Source organism: Nymphaea colorata, chromosome 3, assembly GCF_008831285.2.
Source record: "Nymphaea colorata isolate Beijing-Zhang1983 chromosome 3, ASM883128v2, whole genome shotgun sequence".
Lineage (NCBI taxonomy): Eukaryota > Viridiplantae > Streptophyta > Magnoliopsida > Nymphaeales > Nymphaeaceae > Nymphaea > Nymphaea colorata.
The window spans coordinates 2971820-2986086 of record NC_045140.1 but is presented as its reverse complement, the minus strand read 5'-3'; the positions used below and the strand labels follow the sequence as shown (position 1 = coordinate 2986086).

General features: G+C 39.4%; 2 protein-coding genes across 2 annotated transcripts; both read right to left on the bottom strand.

Moving 5' to 3' along the window:
• Positions 1-648: 648 nt before the first annotated feature.
• Positions 649-3447, bottom strand: LOC116250500 (glyceraldehyde-3-phosphate dehydrogenase, cytosolic). The gene is made up of 12 exons (XM_031624150.2): positions 3325-3447; positions 3201-3233; positions 3000-3100; positions 2761-2876; positions 2563-2662; positions 2207-2353; positions 2056-2116; positions 1727-1824; positions 1481-1623; positions 1269-1352; positions 1060-1149; positions 649-953 (listed from the first exon to the last, which is right to left on the bottom strand). Exons 1-12 carry the CDS (start codon positions 3326-3328, stop codon positions 902-904), a joined length of 1029 nt encoding a protein of 342 aa, XP_031480010.1. The 5' UTR covers positions 3329-3447; the 3' UTR covers positions 649-901.
• A 5044-nt stretch (positions 3448-8491) lies between these two features.
• LOC116250499 (very-long-chain 3-oxoacyl-CoA reductase 1-like) lies at positions 8492-12127 on the bottom strand. Its single transcript, XM_031624149.2, has 3 exons — positions 11402-12127; positions 9917-9986; positions 8492-8931 (listed from the first exon to the last, which is right to left on the bottom strand). Exons 1-3 carry the CDS (start codon positions 12115-12117, stop codon positions 8668-8670), a joined length of 1050 nt encoding a protein of 349 aa, XP_031480009.1. The 5' UTR covers positions 12118-12127; the 3' UTR covers positions 8492-8667.
• Between the last annotated feature and the right edge of the window lie 2140 nt (positions 12128-14267).

Genomic DNA, 14267 nt, shown 5'->3' with positions numbered 1-14267 from the left:
AAGCAACTCGATGTAAATTTCCTATCATATTTTGACGAGATTGATACAAACATCTCCTGAAGGGATCTGAAGGCGTCAACAACTAGGAGATCAAAATCCATAAAAACTAATCTTATGGTCATCACCACCACATAATCTCTGACATGCTTGTCTTGAATATCGTTTTCTTATAGGAATCGGGATTGATTTTCAAGAGCATGTTCTAGTCTTCTAGGACAGAACACAAAGAAAGCAAAAGCCAAATTAGCCAGAAAAATTCAAGAACACATCAATCCAATCCCTGCGTATTACCACCCAGTCGAGTCAAAACTAAACATCGCTCGGTCCAATCTTATCATTAGACCACGTATATCAACCTCCATCATCTCACAAACATTATCTCATTCTTTTATCTTATAAACATTATCATACTTTTTTACATTCTATCTCATATACATAAACATTATCTCATACTTCTTTTTCATATACATAAACATTATCCCATACTTCTTTTCATTCTCATACTTATTTTCATTCTAATCTCATACACACTCATACACACATTTGTTGCAATATTTGAAAATGTTGCTAGTAAAATCCACATTCAACGTAGGAAAGAAAAACACACACACACACACACATATATATATATATATATATAGAAACAGGTCACTGCAAACTTATTATTCAAATAGGGCATATTATAAAAAGAGCCATGTTTGCTTGCCTACCGAACAACCCTACTTGCTACAGCAACTCCATATATGACCCTAGAACTCTCTCCTCACAAGAACAGACCCGCCACCATCCAGGCGGCGCTATGGATAAAAAGCGAAAGAGAAAGAAAACAACACAAAAATACGGCGAACATCATCGCTCCATTTCGTACGCAGAAGAAAGCAGGCCTCCCCTTTTCTCCCGCTCAGTGCTTGCCGACGGCGGCCATGTGAAGAATCAGGTCGATAACGCGGCAGCTGCCACCATCACACAAAAGAATCCACAAAGAATGAAGAATTAACTATCTTAGGATGGAAAGAACTTTGTTACAGAGGACCTTCCTCCTAATGACTATTTATGTACCTGTATCCCCATTCATTGTCGTACCAAGAAACCAACTTCACAAAGCGATCGCTCAGTGCAATCCCTGCCTTGGCATCGAAAATGCTAGACCTGTGTTTGCATCAAGAAAGAAACACAGAATTAATCAACAAGAATTAGTAAAACAGCAAAATTATACAACCATCGCTTCCTCTCCTCTTCATAATTCTTAAGATGCGAGGCATGCAGACCTGCAGTCACCAATGAAGTCAGAAGAAACCACGTCGTCCTCAGTGTAGCCCAGGATTCCCTTCAATTTCCCCTCAGATTCCGCCCTGCCATTCACCACCATTAGAAAGAATGAAAACTTACAGAAGCTTTTTCTTATCAAAACCCCCAAAACATCGTTTAGTTCTCCATAAGAAAGAAGACAATGTGCAGTGGCAACTTTGGTGTTACTCACTTTATGGCTGCCTTGATGTCTTCATACTTGGCTGCCTTGTCGAGCCGCACAGTGAGGTCCACCACAGAGACATTCACGGTGGGAACACGGAAAGCCATTCCAGTCAACTTCCCATTGAGCGCCGGCAGAACCTTGCCCACGGCCTGAGTGTTTAGGTCGCCATCGATAAAGGAAGCCATCAGAAATACATTTCAGAGAGAACCATGATGTCACAACAGAGATGGAGAAATACGTTGCTTTCGTTACCTTGGCGGCACCAGTGCTGCTAGGGATGATGTTAAAGCCTGCAGCTCTTCCACCCCTCCAATCCTTGTTCGATGGGCCATCGACTGTCTTTTGAGTTGCTGAATCGAGAAAAAAGGACAGAGACAAGCAGAAAAGAACACATCAAACATGAAACTCTAGGTGATCAGGTACAGTAAAAAGAAAGAGGGAAACTCAGATTAAGATACAGGCCGAGAAAAAAAAGAGAGAGAGAAACTGACCAATACAGTACAAAAGTTGTTAAAAACTTAAACCAACTAAAAGAGTCCATTTTGTTAAGCCAACAAAAAGAAGAGGAGGAAGTTCTGTACCAGTGATGGCGTGAACAGTGGTCATAAGCCCTTCAACGATGCCAAACTTATCATGAATGACCTGAAAAGCCAGGTAGCTAATCAGACCACTGAAACTCAAGAATCAAGCAGGAGCAAGGAGCCAAGAAAAATGGCTAAAGCATGGACCGACCTTAGCCAATGGAGCAAGGCAGTTGGTGGTGCAACTGGCATTGGAAACAACGTCGAGCTCGGGCTTGTATTCGTGCTCATTGACGCCAACGACGAACATAGGCGCATCTTTGCTAGGTGCAGAGATCACAACCTTCTTGGCACCACCCTGTTTTCACCAGCCAAAATCCCACTCAAGGACATAACCAATCCATGAAACAAACAGTTGATTGGGATAAAGAGGACCAAAAAATTTACAGAAAAACTGAAAAGTAATGGACTTAATACAGACAATTTATAAAAGTTGGTGATGAATCAAAGACTATTATTACCAGAGTCAGGCCGAACAAAGAACTGGAAGGAAAGAAAATGACTAACCTTCAAATGGGCAGCTGCCTTCTCTTTCTCAGTGAACACTCCCGTGGACTCGACAATGAACTCAGCACCAGTCTCACGCCATGGGATCTCCTCCGGGTTTCTTCAATCACATCAATCATTTATACCATTACACACAGAAGAAGAACACAGAAGCAGGGGATCTGCGATCCTGCAGTGATGAGAAACCGATCAACTTACTTGTGACCGAAAACGGTGACAGGCTGTTGACCAAAGAGGAGAGTCTTGGAGTCCTTAATCTTCACGTCGTGGTGCTTCCACAAGCCATGGACGCTGTCGTACTTGAACATGTACACCTACCAGCAAAACCCACAGATTCAAACAGTAGAAAGAAAAAGAAACTTAGGTTCAAAATGACAACTCTCTGAAGCTGCTACAGTTTTCCACAGCAGTGCTGAGGTGGGTTCCCTCATACGAACCATGTAATCCGTGTTGATGAAGGGATCGTTGACAGCGACGAGCTCGACATCGTTGCGTTGAAGAGCTACACGAGCAACCAGCCGGCCGATCCTCCCGAATCCTACACGTTTCGATCATTAAACCTCCGATCATTCCACCACCATCACAAAAACAAATCAAGTTCAAACGAAAAGAAGGAGAAAGGGGAGAGAGATCGAGACCATTGATTCCGATTTTGATCTTCTTGCCAGATGCTGCAGACAACAAACATGCATTAGAGAATCGGTAAAAGAAAGAACCGGAAGCAAGCTTAGAAACAACTCAACTAAACATTATTGATCGTACCCATGACGATCGATCAAAGGAGGCAAAAAAAAAACGCAAGAACTAGAGAGGGGCAGACGAACGAACGGAGGAGAAGCAGAGAGAGAGAGAGAGACCGAGGTCGCAGAGCGAGAGTAGAACTGGCACGGAGAAGATATTTAAGACCGGAGACTGTGGTGAGACAACCGAGGCACCGCCGGTTTCGAGTGGCGACAGTGATATCACAAAACCACGGGGCCAACCGGCAGGCGGTTTCCGGAAAGTGGCTGGGAGGAGGAGCGGCTCGGAGGCGCGGCCAGGGTGACGGCGCACGCAGGATTTACGCCACGTAACGCCATGAGTCACAATGCCCTGAGCGACGTGTCGATCTCCACGCAGACCCGCCAACTCGCGGCGCAGTCTCGCAGAGAGTGTTCTCGAACGTACGAATCAGCCAAAACGGGTCTGGATTTAAAATCATGATTTGGTACCACCAAACCCAAAACGACTCGCATCCAGCAACAAAAAAACGGCCCCTAAAAAGTAAAAAACCGGCAGCCTTCTAGCTGTGCGCTTTCCAAAGAACGAGCAGTTCTTCGAGATACTTGGGTTGTGGCTCTCTTATATTTGGATCTAAAATTTATATCAGATTTATATTTAAATAATTAATAGTTATTAGTAGACATATTTTTAAAAATCTTCTAATATTTTTTCTTCAATCTTTTTGTAATGTACCATTCTTATCTAATTTTTAAAACAGTTATGTCAATGACAAAATTTGAGTAAAAAAAATTAAAACAGTCATATAAATGACAAAATTTGAGTAAAAAACAAAGAAGAGAAGAATTTGAGTAAACAATTTTGTAATTGTTTATGAAACCAACCCTGAGATTGCAAGTCAAGATGCAGTGTTTGTTTCTCAAATATTTCAAGGACTTTTGGATAAAAAAAGCCAGACATATTCCAACGGCAGCCTATCCATCTTAGTTAAGTTAAAAAGAAAAAATTACATTGAAAATTTAAAAAATTTTAATTATTTAATATATTTAAACGAACTTTCGCCACTCCAACTGATCCAAATTTTAACGCCTTAAACCGGATCCAGTTGTACACTGACCAATCAACATTCGGTTTTCTGCCATGGACACAAAAGGGTCAGACCCGGTGATTTGATTAATTCAATCAAATCTGACAGTTTTGGATCCCACCCGGATCCGCTTTGCTGACACCTCACCCGATATCCGGTCAAAGCTGGAATCCCGGAAAGTGTTAAGACCAATGAGCGCCCTGCTGTTTCTAACGCCCACACCACACAGACCTCGCCGGGTCTCAGGGGGCGCCCACCGATAACTCGTCTCGAGTCGGGCCCGAAACAGTGTTGCCAGACCACTTTTCCGCTTCCCGAGACGGCCTGGCTTGAAATTAAGTTAACTATTTGAAGGTGGAAACTCAAAAGTTGCTTACTTCACACGTATTTAAAAAATTGGCAAATAGGGCGTCCAAGTTACTATCATGGACTGGATCCCTATTGTTTCACCCATGGAATCGGATCTAGAATCCGAACCCAAATCTGATTCATAAAACACTACATCTGTGAATTTATCGTGGAACACTTGCAAAATATTTCATTTTTCAAATGACCGTTTTCTTAACATCTTGTTCAACGTCGCTTCTCTTAAACAAAAAGTTATATATGTTCATTGAGCATGGCATGACGAGAGATATAAGCCCATTTGAAGATGTATTCACTAAAACCCAGTGAAAATAAAGTTTTTAAGCAAGTACATTTCCTTTCACCCTGACTCAATGACTGAGCAGAGAGTGTAGTTGGTCAATTTTCATTTAAAATATCCAATTTATCAACTTTTTGTTCTTTAAAAAAATGGTCACATCCAAGTTACGGTGACACCTCAAAACATAAAAAGAAAAACAATATCTTGTATTATAGAAAGCTGAGCTCGTATAATGAAATATTCCTCCTTCTCACCCAACAAACCATTACATTTTTCTTTCTCTTATACACATATCATGTCGTGACAGAGAAATATTTCTCTTGTATCAAGTAATGGCAGAGAAATATTTCTCTCAGAGAAAAATTAAGCACCCATTTTCTCATATATATTGTCCTGTATAATTGTCATTTTAAACAGCTATACCGGATATGTCTTCTCCATTGCAATTTATACTCACAAATTATCACTTTAGAACAAAGGAGCTGATCAAAAGACTGAAGCAAACGAGAAAAGGCAACATCTGGTCCCACGTTTCCTCTTAAACAGTTCACAGTTTGGTATAAATATCACAGGCCAACAGGTCGTGGACGAAGCAAAGCAGCGAGCGACACGATAATGGAGGCAACACATAGTAACAAGACAGGAAGAAAAAAATAAAGACCGGCAAATTGCCTTTCGTTTTCTGAACTCTATCAATGATAATTATGACAGCGTGGCTTGTCGAGGAGAAGACCAAGAAAGACAAAAAGGGATCGTCGCCACGAATGAAGCAGAAAGAAGCATCAAAATACAAGCCGGGGAGAGGGAGAGAGAGATTAGTGCATGAGCCAAGAGCCTTCTTCTTATGATGACGATTCTTGATTTCCGTTTGTGCCAGAGAGCTGAGTGAGGAACAAGATCACTTGTGGCTTTTCCTTTGGCAAAGTGCCTTGACCCACCGGACTCCGGCGAGGGTGCCGTGCTTGGCCTTCTTCATCCGACCGGAGGCCGAGCACTTGGACGCCTTGTTCTTCCCATTGGTGGCTTCTTTTGCGCTCGATGGTGGCGGTTCTGAAGGTGGTGGTTCTTCAAACGTGTCCCATTGATCTGCCCAAGACATCCCATTGCAAGAAATGTTTCTCTCCATTGGTAAGAACTCTCTCTCTCTCTCTCTCTCTCTCTCTCTAGATCTCTTGTGTTGGATGCCAGAGATATAGGCAACCATCCAAAGTTTGTCTGGGGATGAGGCGGTGTGGTGGCTTATAGCCGCATGTTCTTAACCTCTAATTGCTGAATTAGCACACCTGATTAGCTATTTTAGTGACTTGGGAGGCGCTGTTTTCTGATAACCTCAATCTGATCTGTGATTCTTCAGACGTTTAGATCCATATGTATTTATGGCTAGACACCTCATCTGACTTGGATAAGACCTTGTAAATATAGAAACTAAAGAACTATGAATCTTAAGTTAGACTTTGATTCTGTTTAGAGATTTGGGTTTTGCCAGCTTCCCCATGGACATCTTGCCCTTAGAATGATGAACTCAACGGAACCTAAATGATCATATGAATGTTTGTGCAATATCAACATAACCTCCCCTAGAAATAAGCCTGAGGTCATAAAAACTTAAGCATCCATAACCATCCAGATCTGAAACAATCATTTGATCAGTGTATATTGTCATAGATAACAATATGTGAAAACCTATGGGTGGAAAAAGCAATCTTGTGTTGTAAGACCTTGCTCTATGGCGAGCATTTTTTCTTTTTTATTTAAGGGCATTTCACCGCTTCTAAGAAAGATCACTAGCCCGCCCGCTGTGCCCTTCCCCAGGACTCACATAGTATGTTTCAAGACATTTTATGGTCCAAAGGCATAGTACACTGAAACGTGACAGTGACCCCTCCAAGATTCAAATATAAGTCTTTAAAGGAGGTAGACCACCTTGCTGCTCGGTACGCTACCTATTCCACTCAAATAAGTATGGGCTAGTAGTGCACACTTTATTGTTCGGTTTTCATAAAGGGCCATTTGACAACATCATTATGTTATTGTTTCATGAAATTGCTAACAAAAAGAAAGACAAATTCATGGAACGCTTGTTACAGTGTTCCATGAAACTTGCATCATTTTTTTTCTATGCCAAGAATCAGAATAAAAGAATCCTCTTAGGTTGCGTCTGTTAACCTTGGATCTTAGATCCACGATCGAGGATGTCAGCTCTGCAGATCTGAGATCTGACCCCCTCCTCTTGGTCAGACTTTAAATAAACGGATGAAATATTCTGGTTCACTCTTTAAAACAAACAGTGGGTTTATGCAGCAAGGGCTTTAGATTTGGGAAACAAGCATACCCTTATAAGGTGGCATGTTTTAAAGCACCATTATATATAAACTAACAGCCCAAAGGAGTGAGCTTCTTGGATTTGGATGATATGGTTTCAAATTATGAACATTTTTGAATGGTTTGAGGGAAAAACCTTGACATTTCCTTTTGCGAGGGCTTCAGTGAGCTTTGCGAGTTTTGGGCTTTGCTAGTTTAATACGTGATTGCACAAAGCACTCACAAAGTCACAAACAAAGCCTAGAGTACTAAGCAATCAAAGCAATCGCAATGTTGAACTTAAGGGAAAAAAACCCTGAGGCTTCACTCTGCGAAGGGTTCGGTCAGCTTTGTGAGTTTTGGGCTTTGATAATAATATAACGTGATTGCACAATGCACTTGCAAAGTCAAGGGGAAATTGCACAATGCACTGCACTCTTTGGTAGTGTTTTGCACCAAGCAGCTTCATTAGTTGGAATGCAGTATCCCAAGAATGCAGTAAAAAAGTGGACACATATCAGGTTGCAGGACAAAAGCCTAAATTGCACATTACAGAAAATGAGTAACTTAGCTTTAGCTTTTCAATATATATATATGTGTGTGTAGGGATGTATGTGTGCAGTGAGCTACGTTTATGGCCAGTCTTAAAAAAAAAGAAAAAAGAAAAATTCTATCATTAAAAACCATCGCAAAAAGGTGCATTGGCGACGGCACTTGCCCCATAGTTCTTAGTGACAGAATGCACCATTTATAGTTGTTTTTTGGTTATATAAAATTGAAAAAAAAAACCATTCAACTCATGGAGGTGGTTTTCTGTTTTCAATATATATATATATATATATATATATATTGAAAACTACCAGACTAGATGGAAATTACCTATACTATGAATTCTTATGAGATCAAATGATGAAAATTAAATTGCAAATATGAAACCCAAGTTGTATTTTTAAGAGTCTGAGATATGCTTCAAAAAAACCAAAATGTTTAATTTAAAGGAACCCTTATTTCAATCTTTCAAAAACTACTTTGAACTTTTGAAAAAACAACTTGACTTTTATATTTACAACATAATCTCTATCATTTGATTTCCTTGGAATTGAATCATTGATAGACCAGATCATTCACGTCAAAGCCTGGTATATGAGGGTTTGGAGACAGACTATGGTATGAGATATAGTTGAAAGTCTACATAATTGCAGTTTCATTTTGGCCAAGCCGTTTCCACGTTCTTAGGCGACAACGGGTACATGCATGCATGAAACAGCTAGCTTTGATGCAAATTTAGAAACAGAACTCATCAGCCGAAGATGATCATGAGACGCCGATGACATTTCTCCATCTCTTCGCCCTATTCCTTGCGACGAGCATTCTCCTTCTCCTTCTTTCTCGTCTCCTGTCGGCGGAGCATAACTCGAAAGACCACCATGTTGAGCAGCGGTTCGGGCAACAGGCTTGCCCCCAACCACAGGATGGAGTGAGCCCAGTGGGGCGAGCAGACGGACCGATCATGGTTGCCTATCCAACGCAGGCTCCACTCTGCATAGTCATCAGCTGTGGGGACGAAGAACGAAGCCTTCATGCCTGTCAATTCCGTCGCCACGAAGAATGGGGCCTAGGAAAGAAGCAAGTAGAAACTTTCCAATAAATGAACATAATTATCTTTTAGAAAGAGATCAGACCGACTAAAGAAGGGAATCCCATCTGCAGTTTATTTGCTTGGATTTAAGTTCTAGGGTTCCAAAACCAAATTAAACAGTGGTTCAGAGATCATTAATGTGATGGGTGTCAAGTAATTATAAGCCAAGATCATGTCTCAGCTGTGCCATTAATCTGTACTTCCGTTAAATTTTCCTCCCATGAGTGTGCAGTAGAGATTAATTAATATACGAACAAGTGTGATTAAAATCAGTTATAAAAAAAGGGATTAAATCGGAAAAATAAATTAAACCAAAGCTGGGTATATGAACAAAGCACCTATACACTACGTAACTGCCACCTTCTAACTGCAGCATGTCTGGCTTCGGTAGCTTTTCTGGAAGGCAGGAAGTGATTTTGAGGGAGAAGGTGATCATTTATGTATCAACATTTATAAATACCGCAGCAATGAATAGCAATTTAAAACCTTAATAGAATATTAATGAACTAGACTTCCAATTACTGAATGCTTCCTCTTAAAGAGCTAGCTGTCTGGTGGTGTATCCAGCTCCAAGGAAAAGGACACTAGTCTGTATGTGACTATATCAGAGAGTGGGTAGTGATAGTTGGTCATTAATCTGAAGAAGTACTAACTCAAAATTGCGGCAATGCTTGCTTGCAATATATGTAGTATTAAATGCTTCCCACTTAGCCCCAAGGGATGTAGCGGCCGATCGGGTGGCAATGCTGTTCACTTTAAAATGGTGTGTATTGCAATACCCGTGGTTGCTATTATGACCTAGTGTGTTACTTCTCTAGATCTTAAAAAGGTCATGAAGCATGTTCTTTAAATTCAGATGAAGAGAGAATAAGTGCAAAGGAAAAACAGCACCTCATCACCTCATCTTGAAACAAAGAAAAGAAAAGAAACTTACTGCTGATCAACAGAAGTTTAAACTTACCTGACACTGCACATGGATGCCAAATCTTTTGTACTCAAGGTTGAGGGTTTTTGAGAAATGATGAATATACCTGGAACAAAGTTGACTGATGAGAGAGAGAGAGAGAGAGAGAGATAATTTGCAGAAAAATAGCTATGACTCATAACATACTGATCTCCACATTTCATATTGTTTTACTGCAAATAGACTTTAATTTGCTGAAAAGTTCTTTACGTTCAAGTATGTGGAAATGGAAAATGATCACAAGCACTCTCATCCGCTTGCAATCCACATGTCAAGGATTTCTCTGCAACTTGCATAAGAAATTTTCACAAAAGAACATTCAAATGTCGTGGTATAACAAGATAATGCTTTTAAGTTTGAACTTTTTTCATTTGACTGCTCTTTTCTATGAAACTGCCAATCAAAAATTAAACATACGTGCTTCTGTAAATTTTCCATAATAATAACAATATTACTATTATTGTTATTATTACTGTTAGATTATATTAATATATTAAATCTTGCCCGCAAGCATGTTGATGAAAACTGATCTTTTGTAAGTTTCACTCAATTAATTATGCCTATTATATAACCAGTATTTCATGTACAGACCACAGGCTGGAAAAAAAAAATCAATACATGCAAGTAATTATTCAAAGGTCTAAGGAGCATATTTAATAGGGCATTGATTATTTAACAAAGATATAAGAGCATTAATTATAAAATATTAATTTTTTAAGAGGGCACAAATATGTAAATAAAGAAAAATCCCCTGAAATATCAAGATAAGAATAAAAATTTTTGTCGGTCTATTTTCTAGATTGCCCACACAATTTCCACACCTATCTCCCTTGATTGGATGTGCTGGTTGCTATTTAGTCCATCCATGCTTTATCCTCTTTACCTCAAATTCTTGAAAGAAATGCTTCAAAGTTCGAGGATGTTGTGAGACAAAGGTATAAGCAACGCCGATGTTATATACAAAATACACAAAACATAGTGTTATGTAGACAAAATATAAGTTCCCAAAAATCAGCTTTTGTCAGTCATACACCAATTTTAAAACATGAAGTTGCAGATGTAATACTATAAAACATTCCCTGATTCTAAAATCATGGGTAGATTTCCTGGCAAAAAGCAGAGAAGAACTAAATTATAAACATAATTATAAATATTGTTTATAGGTTTTAGCGGCGATGTTTTTCTCTGACATAGTACAGTAAAGTCTCCTTTTCAGTAAAATCTCTACAAATTTTAAGAAATTAAAAAGAAACATACTAAAAAATGTAAAAAAAATGTGAAAATCAAAATGCAGCAACAGAAAATATGAAAGATGCCAAAAATTCGTAAAAGAACGCATTTTTTGGAGCTTCTTCATTTTGAATACTTTTCAAACAAACTGGACTTTTTTTTTTGGCAAACTTATTTTTAAAGTATAAAACCGTCTTTTTTTTTTTTGAAAAAAATGCGTTTATCGTAAGCGCTGAAAGAGAGAGAACTTACGCTTTGGTTGCACCATAGAGAGCACTCAGAGGGTGAGCAGGCAAGACGGATCCGGAAGCAGAGCCAAGGTTGAGGATGATCCCTCTCCTCTTCTTCACCATCAGAGGAAGCACCACATGGGTAACCCTAGTGAGCGCCTCCAAGTTCACTCTGATGATTCTCCCAATATCCTCTACTTCAACCTCATGCACGAATCGAATATAAGGCAATTCAATCCCGCCGTTATTGATCAGGATCCCAACATCCAGCATCTTGATCCCTTCCTCAATTCTCTTCATCCCCTCGTCAACTTCCCTAGAGAAATCAACCACAATGCTTCGGACCTTCACAGATTCGAACTTGGCGTGGATCTCGCCGGCCACCGAGCTCAGCTTGGCCGGGTCGCTGCCCACTAGCACCAAGTTCAGGCCGAGGCGAGCCAGGCCCAAGACGATGGGCTTGCCTAAGCCATCAGTAGGGCCTGTAACAACTGCCCACGAACCATATCGCTTAAGGTTTTTCACGGGCATGAGGAAAGAATCCCAAACCCACTGGGAAAGAGACAGGAAAGCTTTGAGAAGATGGAAGAGGCCAAGGACTATGCAAAGGATGAGCAAGATTTGGAAGGGCATGGAGACTTTCATGGAGGATGTTATTGACAGAACTGTGTCCATGGAAGAGGGCGGTGCTGTCAAGTGGAAGGAAAAGCTTACTAGAAGAGAGCTCCTTGGGTGCATGCCTAGAGTCTACTATGCTTATATATAGTCATCCGACCTTTGTTTTTTCTTTTTTTTGAACTTACTTTTATGCGTTTGATATGATCTTATTCTGACGAACGCGTTCTCGTAGGGACGCAACTATGGGATGTTTATTGCATTATAGCTTCCCAACCACCCAAATTTGATATAGATACATTGATTTTGGTACAAGTAACGTATCTTGGTTTTAATGACTTCGAATGTACATAGAGTTTGAAGGGTAACTATCCTTTGGTTTTCTTCTTTTTCTAACCTTCTCTAAATTCTATGATGAGCCAAAAAGTTCTGGTGAAGAGGCATTATAAAATTTAAAATATTTAAAGAGTACCAATATGTAAAGGAAAAAAATACCATGAAAGTATAACATGAAAATGACTACTTTTTTGTTGGTATGTGTAGATAATTACTTACACAGTGAATGCCCACACCTGCCTCTGCCGCTGTAAAGAACTCTTCATGGATATTAGGAAGATAAGGTTAAGGTATGATTCAAATCATTTCACACATATGTGTGACAGCTGACTGTATAAATAAAGCTACCATGAACATGTGCAGGGAAGTTTCTTGTGACGTCATCCACCTCGAAGTTAGATTTGGCAAGGAACCCTAATTTGGCTGGAAAGATGTTGGCAGAAAGGCTCCCAGCCAGATATATATGAAAGGGGCCAGCTCCAAACAGGGATTCCACTCCTCTTAACTCCCTCTATTCTCTAAATTCAATGGAACAACAAATATTGTAGTTAACAAATGTAGAGTTTCAAAAGCAACAGAACCACCATAGTTCTGATTGTGTTACTTTTCTGGGTTACAAACGGTGGTAAGTGCAACATTAGAGTTCAAAGATGTACCATAAGTCTACTCAAGCCCCCAAGAAGCCAGAACTTAAATATATGATTTTGGAGGTTTTTATATTGAAAGCCGATTCTCTTTATAAATAAACCATGAAAAAAAAAACAGAACTGTTCACAGTGTGGTGAATTCTCCGATAACATACTAAAAAGAAGAAGCCAGGTTTTGACTTATTAAATATTTCTTTCATTTTAACACGATCTGTGAAGTTAACCATTGAGTTAGTGATAAGAAGGGCTTGACTGTTTCTCTCTTCATTGTAACACCATTGATGAAACTTCAATACTATTTGGTGGATGGTTGCACTTCAGAGAGAACATATTCTGTAGAATATATAGAAGTTACCTTGCCTATTGGACGTTCTCAAGGTGAGATAAAGAGTCTAGTGTTTGAGGAGGCCCCCAGGCTTGATAACGAAGTTGGAGGAGGCCAGTTGGCCGTTAACCAACAATAAATACGTATTTAATTGTGTTTCCAACCACTTCATATGAATTATAGGCATCCGAGCAGTTGAGATGTCCATATCTACATTCATCTGTTTATTTTAATCTCGTCTGGATCATCATATGGTTAACTAGCAAGAGTTTTTTAATGAGATCTGCGTCAAATTGACTAGCTATTATGAACAAAAGCTACTTTTGACTTTCATTAATTCATTCAGCTGGTCCCATAATGATTATACATATGTATGTGTGTGTGTGTGTGCATGCGCAATACTAACTATGCTAAATAACTCTTTCTTCATCAAATAATGCTTAATAAGCGTTTAATGGAAAGATAAATAACATATATATAACATTTTAATCTTGCAAAAGCTGAATGTTGCCAAATTGTTAAAATTTAAAATGAATCCTAAGAAAAACATGTCTATATTGGCATTAGCAATAGTTTATGAGCAGCATTAGCTTTATACATATATATATATATATATATAAATGTTTGTGTGTGTGTGTGTGTGTTTTAAAAAATTTTGTTCCATGTTAAACTGACGAATCGGTCTACGTGATCTGACTTGACCTATAGGTTTTCTGGCTTGTATGCATGGCTTTAGGGTATGAACTGGATAGGGAATGGGAGGATCTTCATCACAAACACGTGCATGGCTTGGGGAAGCTTTTATGGCCAACTATATCGGAAGCAAATTATTGGGAACAAAAATTAGGAGCAGGCGACCATGTATATACATTAATTGACAGTAACATGACTGCATATTCATGGTCCAAACTCAGGTTTGTAATTGTAATTTGAGAGCAGTAATATGCGTTTCTTCTATTTTCTTG